We start from the raw sequence: 24,105 nt of genomic DNA on the forward strand, positions 1-24,105 counted from the left end.
TGTGTGTCTGTATTTGTGTGTGTATGTCTGGGCATTTCTTACTTTGATATTAATTTATATTATAAGAAGCTATGTGAAGTTATCCATGTAGTAACTGCTTTTACAGTTGGCCTTAACTATTAAAATTGTACACAAGGAAATTAGGGGTGTTGCAGTACTTGGTTGCAAATAACTTGCCATCTGGTGTTGGGTCAGAAAATGCTATTTCATTGGTGCTGAGAAAACAGCCAAACATGAAGCAATTCCTAAAAAAGAGAAAAAGATAATTTAATAATGAAGCAACTTAGTATTCTGATTAAACACTAGTACAATTTGAGTAAATACCCTTGATCAAATCAACTTTATTTCTAGTAAGCGAGAAAATGCCTTAGATTTCAGAGATGGAAATCTAATCGTATTTCAAAGATGAGAAATAGGTCCAGAAAAAATTCTGAGAAGCAAAGGGAACCACATAAAAACACAGCTGACTTTTGGCTGTCCCTAACAATGAACAACTAATGTGAGATTGCTAGTGCTAATTAAAAGCCACATATAGTTAAAATAAAAAATAAAAATAACATCACCAATTTTAACAGTTACTATTCTTCTCAACTAAAATGTACAATAGAGAGCTTTGAGAAAGCAAAAACAAATCTGCATGTTGAGTACAACTCTTTCGGATTCTGCTCAACTAAGATTAAAAGTAAAAATGATTAAAGAGCTCAACCACATTGAGGAATGTTCTATAAAATAACTGGCCTATACTTTACAATTCTTCAATGTCATAAAAGACAAAGGAGGGCTGAGAAACTTCCAGGATTAAGAAAGATGATGATTAAAGAAACATGATAACCAAATGCAATGTGATTCCAGACAAGGAGAAGTATATGCCGCAGTGAAGGACATTTGAAACAACCGATGAAACTGAAACATGGACTATCAACATTACATCTTCTAGCCAGGTGCAGGAGTATAAACCTGTAATTCTAGTTATGTGGCAGGCTGAGGCAGGAGGATGGGCAAGTTACTAAGCAAGACATTGTCTAAAAATAAAAAGAGCTGGGAAAGCAGTTCAGTGGTAGAATGCTGATCAAACATGTATCAGGCTCTGGGTTTGATTCCCAGTGCCAAAACCAAACAACCAGATACATTTGGAAAAGCAAATGTGGTAAAATAATAACTTGATGAATCTGAGCAAAGGTATATGAGGGAGACCAAGTGTGGTGGGAGATGCCTATACCAGCAACTCAGGAAGTTGAAGCCAGGGGATTCCAAGTTCTAGACCAGCCTTAGCAATTTAGGGAGACCCTGTCTCAAAGCTAAAAAATTTAAAAAACTAAACAGGGTTGGGTTGGGGTGTAGCTCAATGGTATAGTGTCCCTGGGTTCAATCCTCAGTACCAAAATGAAAAACAAAATTAAAAATATACAAGGGTTCTTTTCACTATTCTTGATACTTTTATTTCAGAATGAAAAAAAAAATTAAAGAATTAGATTCAATTAGAATATGTAAGCATTTAGTACACTAACTATAATTGAACATAAAATTTATTGCTAAACTTCTGTGAGGACTCAAACATATTGTCACCTGTATAGATGAGAGAATTCAGTCTGAGGCTTTTTTACATGCAAAACTATCAAATATGTTATTTATACCTTCAATTCAGATATGAGAAAAGATATTTTTCCAAATGAATGTTTTCTAGCTCCTATGAGGGCATTTCATTTTTATTCAGTATTCCTTATAGACAATATTGTCTTGTTACTCAAAGTATGATCTGCAGACCAGCAACATTTAGCATCACCCAAAGGCTTAATAAGAATGCAGAATCTCAGGCTTCACTCCATACCTACTGAATTATAGTCTGCATTTTAACATTCCCAGGCAATTCATATGGATGTTGAAAGTTAAAAAGCATTAGACTATTGTGCAGTGGAGGCAAGTTTGATTTTGGTATTCCTCGTATCCAATTATCTATCACTTAAAATACAGGTTGAATATCCCTTATCTGAAGTGCTTGGGACCAGAAGTAGTTCAGATTTCATGTTTCTGGATTATAGAATATTTGCAGAGATATTGTTGAGCAACCCTAATCCAAAAACCTGAAATCTAAAATGCTCCCAAATCTAAAACTTTTCAGATATTACTTTTTACTTTAAAAAGTTTCTGATTTTAGAGGATTTCAGATTTTAGATTAGGTTTCCTTAACCTGTAAAGGAAAATCATTGGTTTGCAACTATCAAAATTATTATAGACACCCAATTTTCTAACTGATCCTTCTATAAATATGTGTGGTTCACTAGGATTATGGCCCATGATGGAATCATTATAGTGGTTTGCTTTTCATTCCTTAAAAGTGGCATAGTACTCAGACTAGGCACACTGGCCCACACCTGTAATCCCAGCAATGTGGAAGGCTGAGGCAGGAGGATTGCAAGTTTGAGAAAAGGCTCAACAACTTAGAAAGACCCTGTCTGAAAATAAAAAATAAAAAGGACCTGGGTTCAATCCCTGATACCAAAAATTTAAAAATTTAAATTTAAAAAGCAGCATAAAACTCAAAAGGTTTGAATAGAGCTCTTCAAAGTGTGGTTGTTGGTTTTTAATCTGCTATCTATCCATGAGATATATGTAGAAGAAAATGTTTTGAAATTCATCCTTCTTATCCAGATTAGGTAAATTAAAAATAAACCTAGTCTGTCATGTTAAAACCTTAAATATCAATTTGCAGGGTTAAAGGGTTTGCACAATTCAAAATGGAGAATCACTAATTTAATCTTTTATTGAGGTATAATTCATATACCATTAAGTCTCATACTTTAAAAATATATAACTATGAGCCGGCGGGCATAGTGGCGCATGCCTGTAATCCCAGCAGCTTGGGAGACTGAGACAGAAGAATTGAAAGTTCAAAGTTCAAAGCCAGCCTCAGCAACAGTGAGGCACAAAGCAATTCAGTGAGACTCTGTTGCTAAATTTAAAAAAATACAGAACAGGGCTGAGGATGTGGCTCAGTAGTTTACTCCCCGGTACAAAAAGACAACTCGGGTTTTCTGTAGTCACAAAATTATTTATCACCACTATATAATTCCAGGTCATTTTTTATCCCCCTATATCCATTTGTATACATTCTCCATTCACTCTTCCCTTAGTCCCTATAAACCAAGAATATTTGATGTCTCTATCAATTTGCCTATTCTGGCCCTTTTGTGTACCTATAATATAAAGTTCAGAAAACAATCAACACGATGTTTTTAAGGTTCACCCATGTTGTACCATGAACCAGTTACTTCATTCCTTTCCATGGTTGACTAATAAATACTGCATTGTTATTGTATGGGATATGCTTCGTTCCCCACTGATTTCGTTGTTTATACTTATTTGGCTATTATGAATAATGCTGTTATAAACCTTCCCATACATGGTTTTGTGTGGACATATGCTTTCATTTCTCTTGAGCATATACCCAGAAGAATTGCTTGGTCATAATAATTGAACTTTTTCAGAAACTGCCACTGTATTCCACAGCAGCTGCATTACCTTACATTCCTACCAGCAATGCACCAGGGTTCCAACTTCCTCCACATTGTCACCAACACTTATTTTCCTTTTTAAGAGAGCCTTCCTAGAGGGTGTGCAGTGATATTTCAGTGCTTTTGGTTTTGCGACTTCTCAGATGTTAAGTATCTTTTTACATTCTTATCAACTATTCGTATTTCTTTTTTGAAGAAATGTCTGTTGGAATCTTTGACCCATTTTTAAACTGCCTTTTCATTGTTGCATGGTAAGAATTCTTTTTATATGCTGGATAATAGATCCTTAGTAGAGAAAAGAATTGCAACTTTTTTCCTCTCATTTTTGTGGGTTGTCTTGCTAATTCCCCTTTTAGTTATAGTTATTAATTATAGTTATAAATTAGTTTAGTTATAGTTATTAATTATCTAGACACATGTAGTCAATAAACATATGCAACTTCTGTACGTTTTAAAATTTCCATTTTGTTTATATCAACTATATTTATTGAAATATGATTTTGTATCAATTGAATCTAATAAAAATTTGATCTTGTATTTTCTTCCTTTATTCAATCAGTACCAAGGACTGAACCCAGGGCCTATGCATGCTAGGCAAGTACTCTTCAACACTAAACTACACCCCAGCCCGTATTTTCTAATTTTGTTTTTCCATTTCATTTTTCTAGCAATCGATTTTTATTTTATATAGTCTTGGGTCTGTGATATATCAAACTAGTTCTTTATCATAGGTAGTTTAAAAAGCACTAGCCTGGAATGTTGAGTATCTAGTATTTTTTCCCAGGTTACTTGATGTAACCTGACTTTGATAGTATAACAGGAAGTGTTTTGCCAACATCCTTCCTTCTGGTTCATGAGCCAGTATTTCCTAGTTCTAGGAAAGCTAAAGATCCAAGGTTCAAAGTTAAGATTCAATTTATGTTTTTCTTACCTGACAGTATCCACCAGACGTCTTGCAATGCGCTTTCTTCTCTGCAGTCTGAAAACCCAGATTCTACTTATCCCACAGACTGCAGGTTCAGGCACATTTGAACATTGCCAAGCTCTGGGAGATTCTTTAGAGTTTGAGGATTCTGGGCCACTTGGTTCAGACAAGAGACGGAAGGCCTACAATGATATACAAAAGCATCTATAACTAAAAATAGATGAGCTTACATTTCTTTAGAAAAAAAGAAAAAGAAAAACCTCCTGCCAGGCATAGTGGTGCATGACTGTAATCCCAGCATCTTAGGAGGCTGAGGCAGGAGGATTGTGAGTTCAAAGCAGGCCTCAGCAAACTTGGTGAGGCACTTAGCAATTCAGTGAGACCATCTCTAAATAAAATATAAAAAAGGGCTGAGGATGTGGCTCAGTGATTAAGCACTCCCGAATTCAATCCTCAGTTCCAAAAACATTTTTATAAAACTAAAATAAAAAAAATTCCTAAGTATACCAAAACAAACCTAATGATATGAAGCTAATCATCTCTCCATTAAAAATATTTAAATCATTTGAATGTGTTAAATTCCTCTCCATTTAAGTCACAATACTTGCATGAAAATTCCTTCTTTTTGATTAAAAGCTCTGTAAAATCCAAATTTCTAAAGCACATAAATTTTCCCAATCCTCTCCATGCTAAGATGTATATATGATAGCCTAAAGAATTGAAGATTTTCACGTGCTAACTCTGACAGATATGTATGATCTAATTTAATGTAGAAATCTAAAAAAGTTCACAGAAGCAGAGTAGAATGGTGGTTGCCAGGGGCATGCTTGCGACCATGAAACCAGACTCTTATCTTACACAGTATGAGTCAACTCAAAATGGATTAAAAACTTAACTCTGACATTGGTTTAGGCAATGATTTTTTGGATATGACTGCAAAAGCACAAATAATTAAAGTAAAACTGGGTATAGACGATTACTTCAAACTAAAAAGCTTATGCAATGCAAAGAAACAGAGTAAAGAGAAAACATACAGTTGGAAGAAAACATTTGCAAGCCATATATCTGATAAGGTGTTAATATCCAATATGAGGAACTCAATAGCAAGATAATAAACTGATTATAAAATGGGACAAGAACTAAACAGATATTTCTGAAAAGACATACAAATAGCCAGCAGATATATAAAGAAATATTCAACATCACTAATCATCAGGGCAATGCAAACTAAAACCATATTCATACATGTTAGAATGATTATAAAAAAGACAAAAAGATGCTGGTCATGGTGGCCCACACCTGTAACCCCATTTACTCAGGAAGCTGAAGCAGGAGGATTGCAAGTTTAAGGCTGGCCTCATCAAGTTAGTGAGACCATTTCAAAAAAAATAAAAAAAAAAGACTACAAATGTAGCTTAGTAATAGAACACCCATCAATTTGACTCTCAGTACCACACAGCCACATATATATACAAGACAAAAGAGAATACATGCTGACAAAGATTTGGAGAAAAGAAAACATGTTCACTGCTGGAGGGAATGTAAACTATTATAGCCACTACAGAAAAGAGTATAGAGATCTCAAAAAGGAAAAAAGAGGACTACCATGACAGTGATCCCATTTCTGGATACACACCTAAATGAAATAAAAACCATATGTCAAGACATATCTGTAGGGGCTGGGGATGTGGCTCAAGTGGTAGCGTGCTCGCCTGGCCTGCGTGCAGCCCGGGTTCGATCCTCAGCACCACATACAAAGATGTTGTGTCCGCCGAAAATTAAAAAATAAATATTAAAAAAAAAAGAGAGATATCTGTATTCTGAGATTTCTGAACCACAACTTTACGCATACCAGGCCAAGACATGGAATCAACCTATGTGTCCATTAATGAATGAATAAGGAAAGAAAATGTGACGCGCACACACACACACACATTGGAATACTACTCAGCCATAAACCAAGATGAAATCCTGTCATTTGTAACAACATGGGTGAATCCAGAGGATATTATGCTGAGTAAAATCAGTCAAGCACAGAAAGACAGATATGTATGATCTAATTTAATGTAGAAATCTAAAAAAGTTCACAGAAGCAGAGTAGAATGGTGGTTGCCAGGGGCTAAGTGGTAGGGGATGGGAAATGTAGTCAAAGGGCACAAAGTTGGATTTAGACAAGATGGGTAAGTTCAGAAGATCTATGGTATATCATGTTGCATGTAGTTAATGTACACCTGAAAATAGCAAAGTAAGCAGTTACTCAATGCTCTCATGAAAACATAAGTGAGGTGATGAAGTTAACTGGCTTGATTTAGCAATTTCGTAAACTGTTCATCTCTCAAAACATCAAATTATATGTTGTAAATATATACATTTTTCATTTGTTAGATATATCTTAATAAAGCTGATGAAGGGAAAGAAAAAATATAAATCAGCCATTTTTCTAAAAATATCTAACACAAAGAGAGACTATGTTTTCTAGAACACTGCTACCCAGTATCTAAAGATTCTAATTAAGGGGCTGGGGTTGTCGCTCAATGGTAGAGCAGTTGGTAGCAGGAGTAAGGCACTAGGTTTGATCCTAAGCACCATAGAAAAAAGAATGAATTACAAAAAAAAAAAAAAAAAAAAGATTCTAATTAAGGGCCAGGTAATAACAGGTAATAACTTGGGTCTACCTATTTGCTTATCTAAAACCACTATACTTTATCCAGTATGGTAATGACTACATGGATATACTTACTTACCCTGCATATATAAGGCAAATGACAAATATAATGTAAATAACTTCATTTATCCCCATGGTCAAGGAAATTTTTAATAGGAAAAATCAGGTAGCAGTTGAAAGGCTTAGAGACTTCTCCCAACTACTTTATTTTGCTCAAAAATTATGCCAGTAATTTAAGATATACCATACCTGTTTGATGGGCTCGGCAACTAAACACCCAACGACTTTCTTTTCATCAGATACAAAGAGGAAAGTTTTGGTTTTGTTGGGACACTTGGGAACAACTTGCTGGAAGCCCAATTCATGATCAGCAAGTTCTTGGACATCTTCTACCTAATGGTGTTAACAATCAAAAAGGTGAATTTGTTTTAAAAAGTACAAAAAACTACATATGCTTATCTATATAAAATGTATGTTTACTATCATCTTAGCCTTCTTTATCTCCTAAATTGTATCTTTCTCTCCTAAATTTATACCCTCTCAAAATTTTACTATCAATTCATATGTCTGGTACTTCAGCAATAGGGCTTTAAGAACCTATTTAAAAAACACTTTCAGCAGAAGTTCAGAATTCTGGGGGAAATAAGGAGTAGGAAGCACCCAAACAGATTTGTTTTTGCTTAATTCATTTTTTGTATTGGCCAACACCAACCCAAGAAAAACTGGTAATAACAACATAAGAAACAGACTTGGGGCCACTAATTTCAACACTGAAAAGCTTAGTTAATTTTTCACAAGTAGATGATGAAGATAAGAGATAAGTTGTAGAACTTTATGTGGTTTCTTTAATTCCAACTGACATTCCTTTATTTATCTTGTATAAACCCCTACTAAAGTCATTTTTAAACTATGAAGTCCCAAGTTTTCATTCTGTGACCATTTCAACGAAAATGATACAAATGCATTAAAATAGGTTGGAAATCATAATCTAGAGTTTATTATATATTTTATTAATAAAAATATTAATATCAGTAATACTAATGAATACTATCACTAATCATACACCTATTACTTTTCTCAAAGGAATAGAACTCTAAAAACAAATTTATTTCAAAGTTACCATAGGTGTATATTTGCACTCAACTCAGGTTTTTTAGGAGTTCCATAAGTGGGACAACAGAACGTAATGGGTGAAGCATGTACCAAAGAGGCTTACCCACCAGCAAAGTGGTTCACACTTCAACAGAGATTAACTGTGTGGGAAGTGAGGGAAGAATAAGGATTAAAAAGAAAATGTTCCACACCTTTCTGAGAGCATATGCTGGATCACGTGGCAGGACCAATACAATCTTCCCATCCCAAAACTCTGCTACTACCCGTTCTTTTTTCCAGCCCTGTCAAAGGGAGAAAAAAAAAAGTTAATTTGTGAAAACAAAAGATATTAAATAGTTTGACCCAGAGAGGATAGAATGCTAAATACCAAATGATATAAAAAAGAATTAAATCTAATTAAAAGTAACATACTCAAAAGAAAGATGCTTACAACAAGTGACCTCAATGGGCTGATACTCTGTTGGGAGACCATGAATATTATTTGTTAGAACTAAAAGCAAAGCCAAATGAGAGCTCTTGATGGGATCAGAGAAAGAAATGCCCAATCACTCAGGGTGGGCACATGGGCAGGAGGACAAGCTGACTTCTAAGGGAAGGTTTAATAAGAGTCTACTGGACCGAGGAAAGACAAATCTAGACAATAGAGGCTCAAGTTCAAGTGCTTTCTCCTATCAGCAGCTCAGCACAGATCTCACCCAATGCATCTTAGTTAGCTTTGTAGAAAGGGACACCAGCACTTCACTGAGCTGCAGAGGCCCACTTTTTAAATCAGGAATTTCCCATCCTTACATTTCCACCTAAGTGGTTCTGCCCCCATCCCTGTAAGTGTGTAGAACATTACAGGGTGCATAGTGCTAGTCATATGTCTTACACATATTCCCTCAGTGAATCCTATCTTCCTTTCTCACATATGCACAACAATGTCTTTTTCTGCCCTTTTACTTGACAAGACCAGAGGCTTACACACTTCAGTCTTAATCTCTAGCTGTGCTTTAGCAGGTGGACCCAGCGTTTATCTCAACAGTGTTATTAAAGCTATGAGGCACTTGACATTTTTTTTTTTTTTTGAACCTTAATTAAGATTTCAGTAAGCATAATGGGGAGGGTGGCCATTTCAAGGTAAGCTCACTAACCAAATAAACAAAGGTACTGTTTAAAGTCATTGAAAATCCAAGGCTCTGAATTGTCTAATATAGTGATTGGCAAACTTTCTCTATGACAACATCAGACAGAAAACAGCAGTGTTGTGACTGAAAGTAGAATATTTAGGATAAATTTAATTAAAGATCCACATGCAGAAAACTACAAAACCTTCCTGAAAGATATAAAAGACATAAATCAATAGAAAGGGATATTAAGTTCCTAAAGTGGAGGATTAACCACAACAACATTAGTTTACCAATTTCAATCAAAATCCCAAAAGATTTTTTTATTTGGGGATAACCTGATAATAGGCCCATTTTATAATTTGGAATAGGAAATGTGTAGGAAAAGATGACATTTTTAAAGAATAAAAAAACACTTACCTGGCCAGACATCCAGGGTATGAAACTACATTTAAAAGAGTATAGGACTAGTACTAGTGGGAAACATGAACTAACCTAACAATAATGTTGGCACACTTAGCAATCCTAAGAAACAAAGGTAAGTTAGGATTCATCTTTAATGCAATGTATTAAACATTCCCAATGGATTAAAGATCTGAATAATAGAATTTATAGCTATATAAGTATTTTAAGAAAATATAGGAAAATCTTTTCATGAATCTTGGAACTGACAATGACATTCCTTATTTTTTAGTCCCTGGGGATTGAACTCAGGGACACTCAGCTACTGAGCCATATCCCCAGCCCTATTTTATATTTTATTTAGAGACAGGGTCTCGCTGAGTTGCTTAGCACCTTGCTTTTGCTGAGGCTGGCTTTGAACTTCCAATCCTCCTGCCTCAGCCTTCCAAACCATTATAGGCATTGTGCCACTGCACCAAGCTGAGAATGACATTTCTGACTTAAGAAATGCGGGTCAAAATAAAATCAAGTAATAATATTTTCTTATATATGCAAAAATTACCTCTGGAAGATATACAGATGAAATTGTCAATGTTGGACCCCTGCAGATAGGGGACCAGTGTACCCAGAAGGAGTAGGAAGAAATACTGTTCAATAAATAAGACTTTTTATCTTGTAAATTTTGAACCACATGAAATTATTACTATATCAAAAACATAGTTGAGCTAGTCATGGTGGCACACACCTGTAATCCCAGTGGCTTGGGAGGCTGAAAAGGAGGATTGCAAAATTCAAAGCTAGCCTCAGCAAAAGCAAGGTGCTAAGCAACTCAGTGAGACTTATTTTTAGAAAAGAATCCTCTGGCTAATGTATAGAGAGCAGATTATAGAGGACAAGAATTTAAACATATATAAAGATATATAGATGCACACCTACACACATTCTCCGTTATATATTATATACACATGTATAGGAAAAGCTGAAGCCAGGTTAAGGAGCATCTTAACTGCTGGTGGGAATTTTCTTTTTCTAAAAGTATGAAGAATCATATAAATCTATGCATTAAATTATTCTGGGCCAGTGTGGTGGTGCACACCTGTACACCCAGCAACAAGGAACCAAGGAAGGAGAGTCACAAATTTGAGGCCAAACTCTGCAACTTATCAGGACTATCTCAAAAAAAACAAAAAGGGCAAGGGATGTTGTTGGTAGAGCAACCCTGGATTTCTGGGGGGAAAGGAAAAAAGGCAACAGAGCAGTAGGAGGACTATGGAATCCAGGGACGAAGCTGTTTCAATAAACCCAGCTCCCCCAGAGTTCCTCCTGCCCAAAATCCCAATGACAACAAATAACCTAAAAATATTATAAAAGCATGAACTATTGTGTGTCAGGGTGGTAGGGGCACTCGTATTTGACTAGTAGTGGGTACAATCACAAAGATGAAGCCAAAGATAGGATGTGTTTGAACTACAAACATCTTCATAAAGAGGTGAAATTGCCCTCTCAAGAGGGAAAAAAGGGGCTGGGGATGTGGCTCAAGCGGTAGCGCGCTCGCCTGGCATGCGTGCAGCCCGGGTTCGATCCTCAGCACCACATACCAACAAAGATTTGTGTCCGCCGAGAACTAAAAAATAAATATTAAAAATTCTCTCTCTCTCTCTCCCCTCTCTCACCCAACTTTAAGAGTGGGATGTAGCTCAGTAATAGCACATCTATCTACCATACATAAAGCCCTAGATTCAATTCGTAGCACTGGGGGGAAAAAAAAAACTAACTTTTTAATAGTGCCAGTCTCTCAAATTTTATAGATAAGAAAACTGTAGACAATGAAATATTTATTGACATATAGGCCTTTCAATATTTAATTAACAGAAATGTCTCTTTCAAACCAGTTTACTTTCAGAACAAATTGAAAAGAGTATCTTTGACTCACTGTATATTTGATTCCCTCCAGAAATCTGTGGTGATACTGGACATGCTGCATTTCATCTTCTGGGTTGGAAGCAGTATAGATCATGCCACAAGATTTACAAATAGTAGCACCAAAATGTTTCTGACCTGCATCCTGCAATAGAAGCAGGGGAAGAAAGCAAAATAGAATGAAGAGACCTAAAAACACAATAATCTCATCAAAGTAACAAAATTTTCTCTTTGAGTGGACAGTGTAAAAAACACATGATTCTTTACTAGACTCAATAGTTCTAAGGAGTAAGATTAAGTTACAGAACATAGCTAAAATGAACAATGAAATTTTTTTCTTTTTTCGATACTGGGGATTAAATATAGGGGCACTCCTGGCAAACTTTCTCTATGACAACATCAGATGTAAATATTTTAGATCTTTCAGGACACACATGGTTTATTACATACTCTTTTTCCAAACCTATAAAAATGAAACAACTACTTTTAGTTCACAGATCATGGCCTGTGACCAGTTTGCCAAGCCAAGATGTAACTCAATGTACCTATTCCAATTAAATTTTTTGTTGATCAATAATTTTTCTTAATTGGAAACAACTCATTCATCAGCCTTCTACTAAAATACTAGCATTGCCCAACACTATCAGTTCAAGTTTATTGACAAGCATAAATGTTTCCACTAGAACAAAATTGACATTTACAAAATTCAGAATATCTATAACCCAATTTATTATGCTAAGATAAAAGTATAACTTTATGTTATACATGCAAAAGCCACATGTGAGAAGCTTTGTTTCAAATTTACTCACAATGATGAGCTGGGCATTTGTTTCTTTATTTGCATCTCTGGTATTCAGATTTTTCTGTGTGTTGGTCTGTTTCAAGAAATCAGTACAGCTGATGGATCTCACAGAAGACTGTTCTTCAGGGAGAGATCTTCAAATGGTAGGTTGATAAATATTACATAAAGATGAGAAATATTAGGGTCAGTAATGCACTCCAGGGTACAGAACAAGTAGTGGAAGTTTTAAGACTTAAATCTTGGTTTCTAACATCAAGCCCAAGGAACTTTTCTCACCAGTATCAGATGCCATTGGAGAATCACTTTGGAAATTGACTTCACCTTGCTTTATCAAACCCAAATACTTACCCATGTAAGAATAAAGAAATCCCTGGGGTACCATAGCAAGTAAGTGGATACTAAAACTGAATCTCATGGACCAACAAGCAACCAGAATCACCAATGTATTAGGATCCAACAACTTTTTACTTGGGTACTCTTCCTCGTGACGAGAGCAGTATCCCAGTACTTGGAAATTTTAAAGAAAAAGAAATTTTAATTTTAATAAATGTAATGAAACTATCTTTAAGCACTAGGGAAGAATGTTGGGATTTGGCTCATAAGGCCCTCAGACTAAATCCCACAACCAGATAGATACATTTTGATTGTTTCATATGGTATTCAAAGCTTTGGATTAGCCACCAGTATTTTAAAATCTAAAGAATTCACTTAAAATGTATATTCCCAATATTTAAGAGATACTAAAAGATCACTAGTTCTCTATTCCTTTAAAGAATATACTAGTCTAGGTGTGATGGTACATGCCTGAAATCCCAGTGACTCAAGAAGCTGAGGTGAGCCACTGAGATGATGATGGTTATGTTAAGCTGTGTATTCAATTGTGTATTATACACCTGCTGTCCTCCTAGGCCTGCTACTTTGGAGTTCTCCTGGGGATTCCTGGAGACTTCAAATTGGTTGGGGAAGTGCAGGAGGAGGGATTTTCTGATTTTCTGGTTGGTGGTTGCTGGAAGGGCCGAGTGGGGGGTGTTCGAGGGAGTTCGGGCAATAAAGGAGTTCCTGTTTTGAATCTACAAGCGCCTCGTGGCGGCTCGGTTATTTTGTGCCCAGCCAGACTGCGGCAATTTCAAAGTCAACCTCAGCAATTTAGCGAGGCTCTCAATAACTTTGGGAGACCCTATTTCAATAAAACAAAAAGGGTTGGGGATATAGCTTAGTGGTAAAGCATTCCTACGTTCAATCCCCAAAATTAAAAGAAAAAAAAAAAAAACCTACTAGTTGGAATCAAATAGCACTTGTACTTTCAAATGAGGCATGCATTTTCCAGTTGGTCCAGATTCCTGCCCAGCCTGGCAAGGTCTATAGGTATTGAGTTTGTAATCTTTGCCTTTTAATGAAAGGATTCTGGTTTCCCAGGGACCAAAAGGTATAGAAATTGTCAGAGAAAAGTAAAAGTAAATTGTAAGGGGGAAAAAAAAGAAATGCCCAAAGCAAAAATGTTCAAACAAAAAAATTGACAAATAATAGAAAAAAAAAAAACACAACTATTTAATGCTTATTTGCTTATTTAAGTCAAGCTATCTTGTTATCATTTGAAAAGGTAAGGTTTTCAAACTGATTGTGACAAACCTATACTAACAAATTAATTTTACGTTACAATCAGTACAGACACACAGCTAAAAGAGTTTCACTAAATACACTTGCTATAGAGATATAGCATTCCAGTTAAAAAATGCTGGATATGACACTCTTAAGAGGGTGTGACAAAAGACTAAATTGGTTGCTACCCACAGTATGAAAAACATTTGCTAGGTCAACGAGGTTAGTGGCTCTTGTGCCTTATAAAACCTTTGCTATGTAGTTCTCCTTGGCCCTTCATGCATGATTGCAATCTCTTCACTTCTGTCTTAGGAACTGTATTATATCTATTGTATGTATTTATTGACCTTATTATATTTATTTGTTTCAACACTTTTTCTCTTACAACCATAATTTCCTTGATAGTAGGACCATATTTATCTTTACATCTCCAGAACTCAGAATAAGTTCAATGACACATAGTAGAATCTTTCTAAGTGTTTGTTAAATGAACAAATAAAACAAAAATAAAAAGACAATAATGTGAGAGTATGTACCTGGAGAATCTATAATCTACCTGAAGTTAAGTAGATTAATCTATAAGTAATTGCTGAAATCTGACATTTTGGATCCTACCAAAAAAGTAATTTCACATGATTCAACCAAGAGTATCCCAGTAACTCTTCTTGCTAGATTAAATTACTTTTATCAGCTGATTATGATAAAGCTTCCATCTTCAATGAGTCATGAAAGACGACAACGCAGGTAAGAAAAGGAAAAGGTGAGAAAAACTAAGAACATGACCTTTGATGGGGAAAAGTTGCCCACCCACATAAATCTGAGGCAATTTAAGGTAAGGTGCTCTATGGATAGAAGAACTTACCTAGGAATTTCCTTCCTTAACATCTAGTTATTCATCATCAAAACGAGAGAGAAGAATCAAAGCTGCTTAGGAAGAGGATGTCCAGACTATAAGAAACTTCTTTATTCAGAGCTCTTGCCCTATCACGCTCCCTACCCACGAATGCCTTTCCTCACTGCAGTCTTTAGATCTGAACAGGACAGTAAAAGTTTCAGCTAGGATTTACAATAGCAGTAAGGTCTCAAGTTACTTACTCCTCTGGCCAGTCATCTATAAAATGGGACAATAATGGTTCCTATATTATGAGGTTGTAAATGCACATTAAAATTTTAGCGACTATTAATCCATTGTTACCTAGGGCAGGCAATATAGGCTAATGGGATTTTGATTCAGACATGTCTTCTAGTCCTAGCTCTAGCACTGAATAACTGTGCTATTTACTAAAATTTGTGGCTTAAGAACTAAAATTTGTGGCTTAAGTACTAAAATTCGTGGCTTAAGTACTAAGATTTCCTCAGCTAAAAAATGGAATTAATAACAGTATTTACCTTTTAGTTTGTTCTGAAACTAATAGACATGAACAACTTATTATGGGCCCCATATTATATAATAATATTAACAATTATTATTATTCAAATCTATAAAGACCTTTTCCATCTCTAAACTCTAAAATCTTATGAAACTTCTAAGAAGCTGATTTCATTTCCTGTTCTTAATATTATTCTCCTATTCCCTTAACAGTGAAGAAAAAGTACTCTCCAAATTAAATAGCATAAGAAAAAAAGACTTGTACAACTAATAAAACTTGGATCAAAATAAGAACAATTTCTACCTTTTTGTATTGACTGAAGACACACTGAAGATGGGATAAACATCGGACTCCAGAGAAACTGGCAAGGAAAAAAAAGGGCAAAAATTTGTATTACCAAATAAAAATCAAAGCATTAAACCCTAAAATTTTAAAGGTTAATAAAACCAAAATATTCATGTTACTTAACCTCAAAACTTAACCATAATAAAGATAGTATGTACTGGCAAAAGGAGACAAATAGATGGGTCAAAACAGAGAGACCAGAAATAGACCCACAAATAGATTCAACTGATTTTTGACAAGGAGGCAAAGGTAATTTAATAGAGAAAGGATAGTCTTCAACAAATAGTGCTGGAATTGGATGTCTGCATGCAAAAAAAAATCACACATACTCACATCTTATATAAAAATTAAGTCAAAATGGATCACAGATGTCAATGTAAAATACAAAAGGGTAGACTAAACCCTATGGCACTGGACTAAAGTTGGACATAGCAATATGAACTCATGCTAATATGTACAGATGGAGATGATGGAATCATGGGTATGTATCTTTTCTAGTTCTGTCTGCTCAGCTGGCCTAGAAACAACAACACTGTAATAGCAACAAGCACTCTATAGAGTCCAAATCTTGGTTTCTACCACTGTGCTGCATCTGTAGCCCTCAGATCTTGGTTTCTAAATACCATTCTCCAATAAAAGTAAACAGGATTCTGTGTAAGAACTTGATGATTCCAGTGCTGGGGTGGGCAGGAAAAATACAAGAAGAGCCTAGTATCTTGTGATGTTTAGAAAAAAGGAGGGCTGGGGATGTGGCTCAAGCGGTAGCGCGCTCGCCTGGCATGCATGCAGCCCGGGTTCGATCCTCAGCACCACATACAAAGATGCTATACCCGCCGATAACTAAATAATATTAAAAAAAAAAAAAGGAAATGCTCAAAAGACAAAAATATAAGACATGCCAAAGAGAACCACGCTGAAAAGATCCCAATGGCCAAAGATGAATAATTTGAGCCCTAAAATAAATAATGTACTAGATTTAAACCCCAAATGTAAAATATTCATGAATATATAATGACATATATCCACAAGTTTATTTAAGTGATTGAATATACAAATTGAGAAAGAATAAACTTCCTTACAGTAGAATTTCAAATAGTATACAGTTATTTTAATCCCCACTGCTTCCTGAAAGGGGAGCCTAGACTTAGTGACTAGCTTTCAAAGACTAGAGTATGAAAAAGAAAAACGTTATAGAGGAGAAACCTGGCAAACATGACCTGAACCTGGTGATAAAGACTAATGTCACCAGTGATGTCATGTGGCTATCATGTACCCCTGATATGCTGGTAAAAAGCAAACTTTAACCTTGCATTGAAAAACAGTGCTCGGGTAAAAATGGGAGTTCATAACCCACTTGAATCTAATCTATGAAATATGATATGTCAAGAGCTTTGTAATGTTTTGAACAGCCAATAAAAAAATAAAAAAAAAAAGAAAAAGAAAAACAGTGCTCACTCATGCTCTACAAATAAGGCTAAGATAGGCAAGTCTGATCTACTCTGGTAAGTTACTTAACCTAAGTCCATTTCCTCATTTATAAAATGAGCATAACAGAATCTATATCCTAGGTTTGTAAGAGAATACAATATTACACTCTAGTTACTGTAGTTATTTGTGTAATACTTTGATGACTTTTGCCATATCCTTTTCTATCTGTAAGATCTTTATTCACTAAAAATTTTTCTTTAAATTGACTTAGATAATATACCACAAGTAATTTATTTATTTAGTTATTTATTTTTTGAGAACCAGGGATTGAACTCAGGAGCACTTACCACTGAGCTACATTCCCAGCCCTATTTTGTACCTTTCTTAGAGGCAGGGTCTCACTGAGCTGCTTAGAACCTCACTTTTGCTGAAGCTGGCTTTGAACTTGCAATCCTTCTGCCTCAGCCTCCTGAACTGCTGGGATTACAGGCATGTACCACGATGCCCAGCAAGTAGTTTATTTTAAAAGAAAAATGTATGAATATTATAAATAGAAGACATTATTTTTCTGTTATATCTTCTATTAATTCGGGGCGGGGGGAACACAGAACTTTTACTAAATACTGTCTAGGACATATTCAGCACTCAGTAAATACTAGTTTTTAACTTTATGTCTCAGAATTATAATGAACAATTATTCTATGTATATTAGGTCTTCTAAGGGATGTATGAGACATTTTCTCACTCATCCAACATGTCTACTTTTAGTATTTTCATTCACTTTCAAATCTATAGATATAACCAATGAGATGAAATTACCAAAAATGCTAATTAATTTCTCTCTCTCTTTTTTTTTTTTTGGTACTGGGGATTGAACTCGGGGACAAGTAATTAAAACTTCTAAGTAAATAAATAAAAACTCAGGGGATTACAGGTGTGTACCACCACGCTGGGCTAATTAATTTATTTATATTCTCATAGTTTAGTAAATACTGTTTAGCAATGTCACTGTAAGTTAATGAGAGGGTTTCAAAACTAAGAGGAATTTAAAATCTCTTACTTTAAGGATCCCTTCCCAGATCACATAGCTAACAAGCACTAGACCTAGATAAGAGCCCAGGATTGCAGGGTCATTTCTATGGCTTAGTTCTGCTCACAACTAGGCCTGATCCCAGTTACAAAAACCAAACTGTTTTACTCCTTTCTACTATTTTGGGTAGAAGACAGGGTATGATTTTATTACCCCACCCTGCAGAGCGCAAGTAATTTGGCCACAGTTATTTAGTATTCATTTTTTTTAATCTATAGTTTTGACTTAAAATCTCCCGTCTCCTGCTTTTCAAAACACACTGTTCTACTAGACCACAGAAACACTGTACTACTAGACCACAGAAAATAGAGCCAGAGAGAAAAAATAAAAAGATACTAATAGGAGGCACATTAGGGGGAAAAAAAAATCCAGAAAATATTTTTATATGAATTTCACATTGACACATATAATAAAGAGTTAATACAAGTATCTAACTCATCTGAAAAATTTTCTTACTTACCTGTCTTGTTCTCACCAAGAGAATCTTCTGGTGAAAAATGTTTATTTTCATCAAGTTTATATTCCTTTGAAGAAACTACTTCACCTAATGAATCCTGAAAATAATATACAAGTAAAAAAGTAAAGAAAATCTATAATTCTTAGTTGTTTTCTATTTAGTGAATGGATCCTAACAAATGTTTGTAAAAAAAAATTAGTGCACTATGAAATTGCATTGCGTAAAGTGATTTTTAAGTCTTCAGTTTTCAGTCTACATATCACCTTTTTAAAAGCCAGAGTACAGGGCTAAGGATGTAGTTCAGCAGTAGAGCCCTTTCCTAATATATGCAAGGTCCAACATCAATTCCCAACATCACACACACACACACACACACAAAATAAAAAGTCAGAGTACACATATTGTAATTTGTTTTCCTTGTCAAAAATGTAATATTCTCCCAGATAAAGATGGATGTCTTTTTTGGTACAAGGAATTGAACCCAGGAGCCCTTAACCACTAAGCCATATCCTCAGCCTTTTTAAATATTTTATTTAGAGACAGGGTCTCAAGGAGCTGCTTAGGGCCTTGCTGAGTTGCTAAGGCTGGCCTTTGAACTTGCAATCCTCCTGCCTTAGCCACCTAAGCCACTGGGATTACAGCTGTGCCACTACTCCTGGCCACCCAGATAAAGATGGCAGAATAAAAATTAGAAACCACACTTCCATAATAATAAAGTGAAAAGAATTAGTAAAATGGCAAAATTTCTCCAGAAGCCACTAAACTGAAAAGGTACAACTTTTTGTTATTGACTTTAAAATGAATAGCCAAGGAAAGAAAATAACATTGTGGAGTCACTGGAGAGGTTTCTCCCACAAAGGTTCCCACTTTTTGAATAGTAGCACAGATATGGTAAAGTAGAAAAAAGCCTGACAAATTTTACTAATACTAATTTGGAGAAACTTAGGGAACATAAAACTTGTGGAGGGGAGAAAAAACTCTTGATTAAAGCAGAACTCTTACTCAAAACCATAGTATCTCAGCAGAGGTAGAAAATCTATTAGTTTGCCATTTGTTCAGGCTCCATAATGAGATGGGGGAAAAGAGATCTTTATACCCTTTCAGATTTGAATCCTAGCAGTGGCTATTTAATGAAATCTTAAGAGACAATAGAGCCCAGTTGTACAAATTAAAGATAGACAATATTCCAGCTTCTCAGACTTTTGAAAACTGAATACCCAGTCCCTTACAGTGAAGCTCAGAAAGAAAATGAATTTTATCAGTTCATCATAGGAAAACTGTCAAATCTTCATAATAATGTAGATAGCAATCAGTGGGAGATGGGTAAGGAAACTGCACTCTACTTGTTTTGTTATATTGAGACCTTATTAGTTGTACCCAGAGTTTTTAAAAAAAATGAAGGCAAACTTATATATAGTGAAATGCATAGGTATAAAGTATACAGTTCAACGAATATTGATAAACTTACAGATCTATATAACCAAAATCTACACAGGGATATTTTGTTGTAGAAATAGAACATGAAGAATTAATGGAATTAGATTGTCATGGCTTAGCCAACATATCATCTCACTTAACAATAAACTTTTTTTTTTTTTTTTTAGTATTTATTTTTCAGTCTTCGGCGGACACAACATCTTTGTTTGTATGTGGTGCTGAGGATCAAACCCGGGCCACTCACATGCCAGGCGAGCGAGCTACCACTTGAGCCACATCCCCAGCCCAACAATAAACTTGACAATATTTAAGATTGACAAGAAGAAACATTTACAGTAGGGATTACAAATTTAAATGCCTATAAGGGCAGCAGGTAAATGAAATTGATAGCAAAACTGTATTGACTGGCCAGGCATCATGGTGCACACCTGTAATCCCAGGAGCTCAGGAGGCTGAGGCAGGAAGATCATGAGTTCAAAGCCAGTGTCAGCAAAAAGCAAGGGGCTAAGCCACTCAATAAAATACAAAATAGGTCTTGGGCTCAGCAGTCAAGTGTCCCTGAGTTCAATCCCAAGAACCAAAAAAAGAAAAACACAACTAGAAAACTAGACTGATTTAAATATATAATACATACACTGACAGTGAAGGGAAATAAAAAACACTAACTGTCAAAGAGGATGAAATTCAGCTCTGAGAGATTATTGTCATGTAGAAATGAGAAATCAGAAATGTTTTCTTGCATTTAAAAAAATTTGAATGAAATTTTCTTAATTACGTAGTCCAAGCAAAACATCCATGGGCTAGATTTGATATACAGGCTACCAATTTATAATCTTTGCCACTGAGTTTTGAACTATGGAATACTACAGGAGATAAAAATTGAGGTTGAACTTGAGAGGAGGCAGTGAAGATGACAATGATGAGACATGGATTAGGGAGGAAATGACTATGAGTTTGAATTGCTGGTAAAACATATGATCCTCACACCATATGGACATTATACAAGCCTATCATTTCTTCAGCTGCAAGGGTTGAGCTAAGTATAAATGACAAGGCAGACATGGAAGCCCTGAACTGGGAGACAGCCTTTCTGAAGCCTATTGCCTATAAGTTTTGGCTCATCATATTCCCATTAGATAGCACAAATCTATACTACCGGTGTTAATATGAGAAAGACTAAACAAAAAGGCACAGAATGGCAACTGTGAAAACATAGTATACATAAAATAAACAAAAATTGGCTGGGCATGGTGGCCCACACCTTTAATCTCTGCAGCTCAGGAGGCGCAGGAGGATCCTGAGTTCAAAGCCAGCCTCAGCAAAGGCGAGGTGCTAAGCAACTCAGCAATTGAGTGCTGCTGAGTTCAATCCCCATATCCCACCCTCCCCAAATAAATAAACCAAAATCCATCTATAGATCAACAGTGATCATTTCTAGTTAGTAGGACTATTGAAGGCTTTTTAAAAATATACTTTCTGTAATTCTTTACCCTATCTATCTGGCTTCATAAAAGCAGCCTTACATCCAGCAACTAAGGAGGCCAAGGCAGGAAGATCTCAAGTACAAGGCCAGCCTCAGCAACTTAGCAAGGATCCAAGCAACGTAAGTGAGACCCTGTCTCAAAAAAAAAAATAAAATTTTGTTTAATGGTGTCGTTATTTATAATGAAATTTTGTTTAAAAGCCAGTTTTTTTAAAAGTGATGTATTTAGCTTTCTTTACCTTTATTAATTCCTCTTCATCTTTACTTTTTGCACTTAGCTCCACATTCAATTTCTTTTCTATTAACAAGCACTTTGGCACTTGACTTTTCACAAAAGTTTTTCTTTCACATACAGTCTCTATCTCAGACTTTTTAATCACTTCTGGTTTATTTTTGGGGGTGAGTTCCAGTGATGGCTTATTTTCCAGAGGCAATTTTCTAAGAGAAAGTTTTTTTCTACTAACAAAAAATGCTGCTCCACCCTGGAGTGTAACTTGTGGTTTTATTTTTTGGCTTAGAACCCTAGGAGTATTTGGATTATTTTCAGCTAAATAACAATTATTCTCTTTTTCCACAACTGGCTTATAGGACATCCGATTTTGCTTGGAATGCTTAGCATTTCTTGATATAGGCTTGATGTGCTTATAACTTGGTTGATACTTAGCAGTTAAACTCTTCTGTGTTTTCTTATTCTTCTTCTTGGTGCAGATTGGTTTTCCCTGTATTTTTTCTGTCATTCTGGGAAAAGATTTATCTTCATTATTAGTTTTTAGGTAAGTGGATCTAGTCTCTCTTACCAGCTTTCTCTCCAGTGGATTAAGATACCACTTATCTTTATTGTCTTTATTGTAAAAACATACAGTGGGTACAGCAGATTTAAATGGTGAGCTATGACTTGCAGATGGCAATCTGTTTTTTTTAATTGTCTTGAGTGGACTTGAAATGAAATGGCCTTTTTGAGAAAAATATAGCTTTTCTTCACTTTCATCACTGTTTTGACAAGTATACTTTTTACTAGGTGATGGCAACAGATTTTCTGTAAAGTCCATAATTAACTTCTTTGATGAAGATAATAAGCTATGAAAAGAAACAAAGTCCATTTGTAAGTTCATTATTTTGCTTCAAAACTTATATAAATTTACTGATAAGTAATATTTCTATGTATAGGTCATATCAAAAATAATACATCTCTCTAAGCCACTCATGAAGACTATTAGTTTAACAGTAGGAGTCTTAAATTCTGTGTTTATCAAGTATTCAAGTAACTTCCCAAAGGTACTAATAATGTTCATGAAAACAAATGTTTCCAAAAAAGCTTTGATATGTTCCAAAATCAATTTCTATGTTTAGACCATATAAATTATAGCCCATATATTTTACTTAATTGGTGATCAAAGACTCCCCAAATGATTATTTCTCTGTAATAAACAATCCCTGGCATTTTCTGTGGGGAGTAATTTGTATCGCTGGTATGGCATGTAGTTGAGTACCAACTACAGTATTCCCCTCTTATATCAGGGAGATGCATCCCAAGTTGCCTAGTGGATGCCTGAGACTACACATAACTAAATTCTGTATATACCATGTTTTTTGGTATACACATACACCTATAAAAATTTATTGTATAAATTAGACACAACAAGAGATTAACAATAAAAAAGGACAATTATAACAATATACTATAATAAAAGTTATTCGAATGTGGTCTTTTCCTCAAAATATCTTACTGCACTGTACTTATCTTTTGCAGTTAATATTTTCAGACAACACATGATTACAGATAACTAAAATCTTGAAAAGCAAAACCAGACACAGCAGGGTGGGTGGATCACTATATACAGACTTTCTGGCACAGTTTACAGATGAGCCTCTCAACTCTATGCAAAACATTATGTTCCAAGTGAATAGAAAGGAGGCCAGTTGCAGTGGCCCAGGCCTGTAATCCCAGCAGCTAGGGATGGCGGGTTCAAAGCCAACCTCAGCAACTGCGAGGTTGCCCTAAGCAACTCAGTGAGACCCTGTCTCTAAGTAAAATACAAAATAGGGCTGGGGAATGTAGCTTAGTGGTTGAGGGCCCCTAAGTCCAATCCCCTGTACTCAAAAAAAAAAAAAAAAAAAAAAAAAACAAACAAACAAACAAAAACTGAATAGAAGTGAACAATGAAATAAGAGATTTACCATACGTCTTAGCCACAGAAAACAGCATTCTTCTATTCTCTCCAAAAGAACTAAATAATTCACTTTAAAAGTTTACTGTATTTTCAAACTAGAATTAGAATATAAAATACTACTGTAACCAAAGAGGCATTTTAATAACAGAATTAAAAATTTAGGAAATAGGAGAACACAAGGTCGAGTTTTCTTTTTTCAGAATTTCTATGCTTAGGATGAGACTCACCTGTCACAGTTCACAGAAGGCCGATTCCTCTTCCTTGGAGTAATAGTTGCCAT

The 24,105-nt window shown here is 35.3% G+C and overlaps 1 protein-coding gene across 1 annotated transcript; it reads right to left on the reverse strand.

Annotated features, from left to right (window-relative positions):
- Window positions 1-112: 112 nt before the first annotated feature.
- On the reverse strand, window positions 113-24,105 carry Esco2 (establishment of sister chromatid cohesion N-acetyltransferase 2). The gene is made up of 10 exons (XM_026398906.2): window positions 24,053-24,105; window positions 21,894-22,731; window positions 18,738-18,831; window positions 15,718-15,775; window positions 12,453-12,579; window positions 11,657-11,788; window positions 8,407-8,496; window positions 7,352-7,495; window positions 4,444-4,619; window positions 113-245 (listed from the first exon to the last, which is right to left on the reverse strand). Exons 1-10 carry the CDS (start codon window positions 24,103-24,105, stop codon window positions 113-115), a joined length of 1,845 nt encoding a protein of 614 aa, XP_026254691.2.

Source organism: Urocitellus parryii, chromosome 14, assembly GCF_045843805.1.
Source record: "Urocitellus parryii isolate mUroPar1 chromosome 14, mUroPar1.hap1, whole genome shotgun sequence".
Lineage (NCBI taxonomy): Eukaryota > Metazoa > Chordata > Mammalia > Rodentia > Sciuridae > Urocitellus > Urocitellus parryii.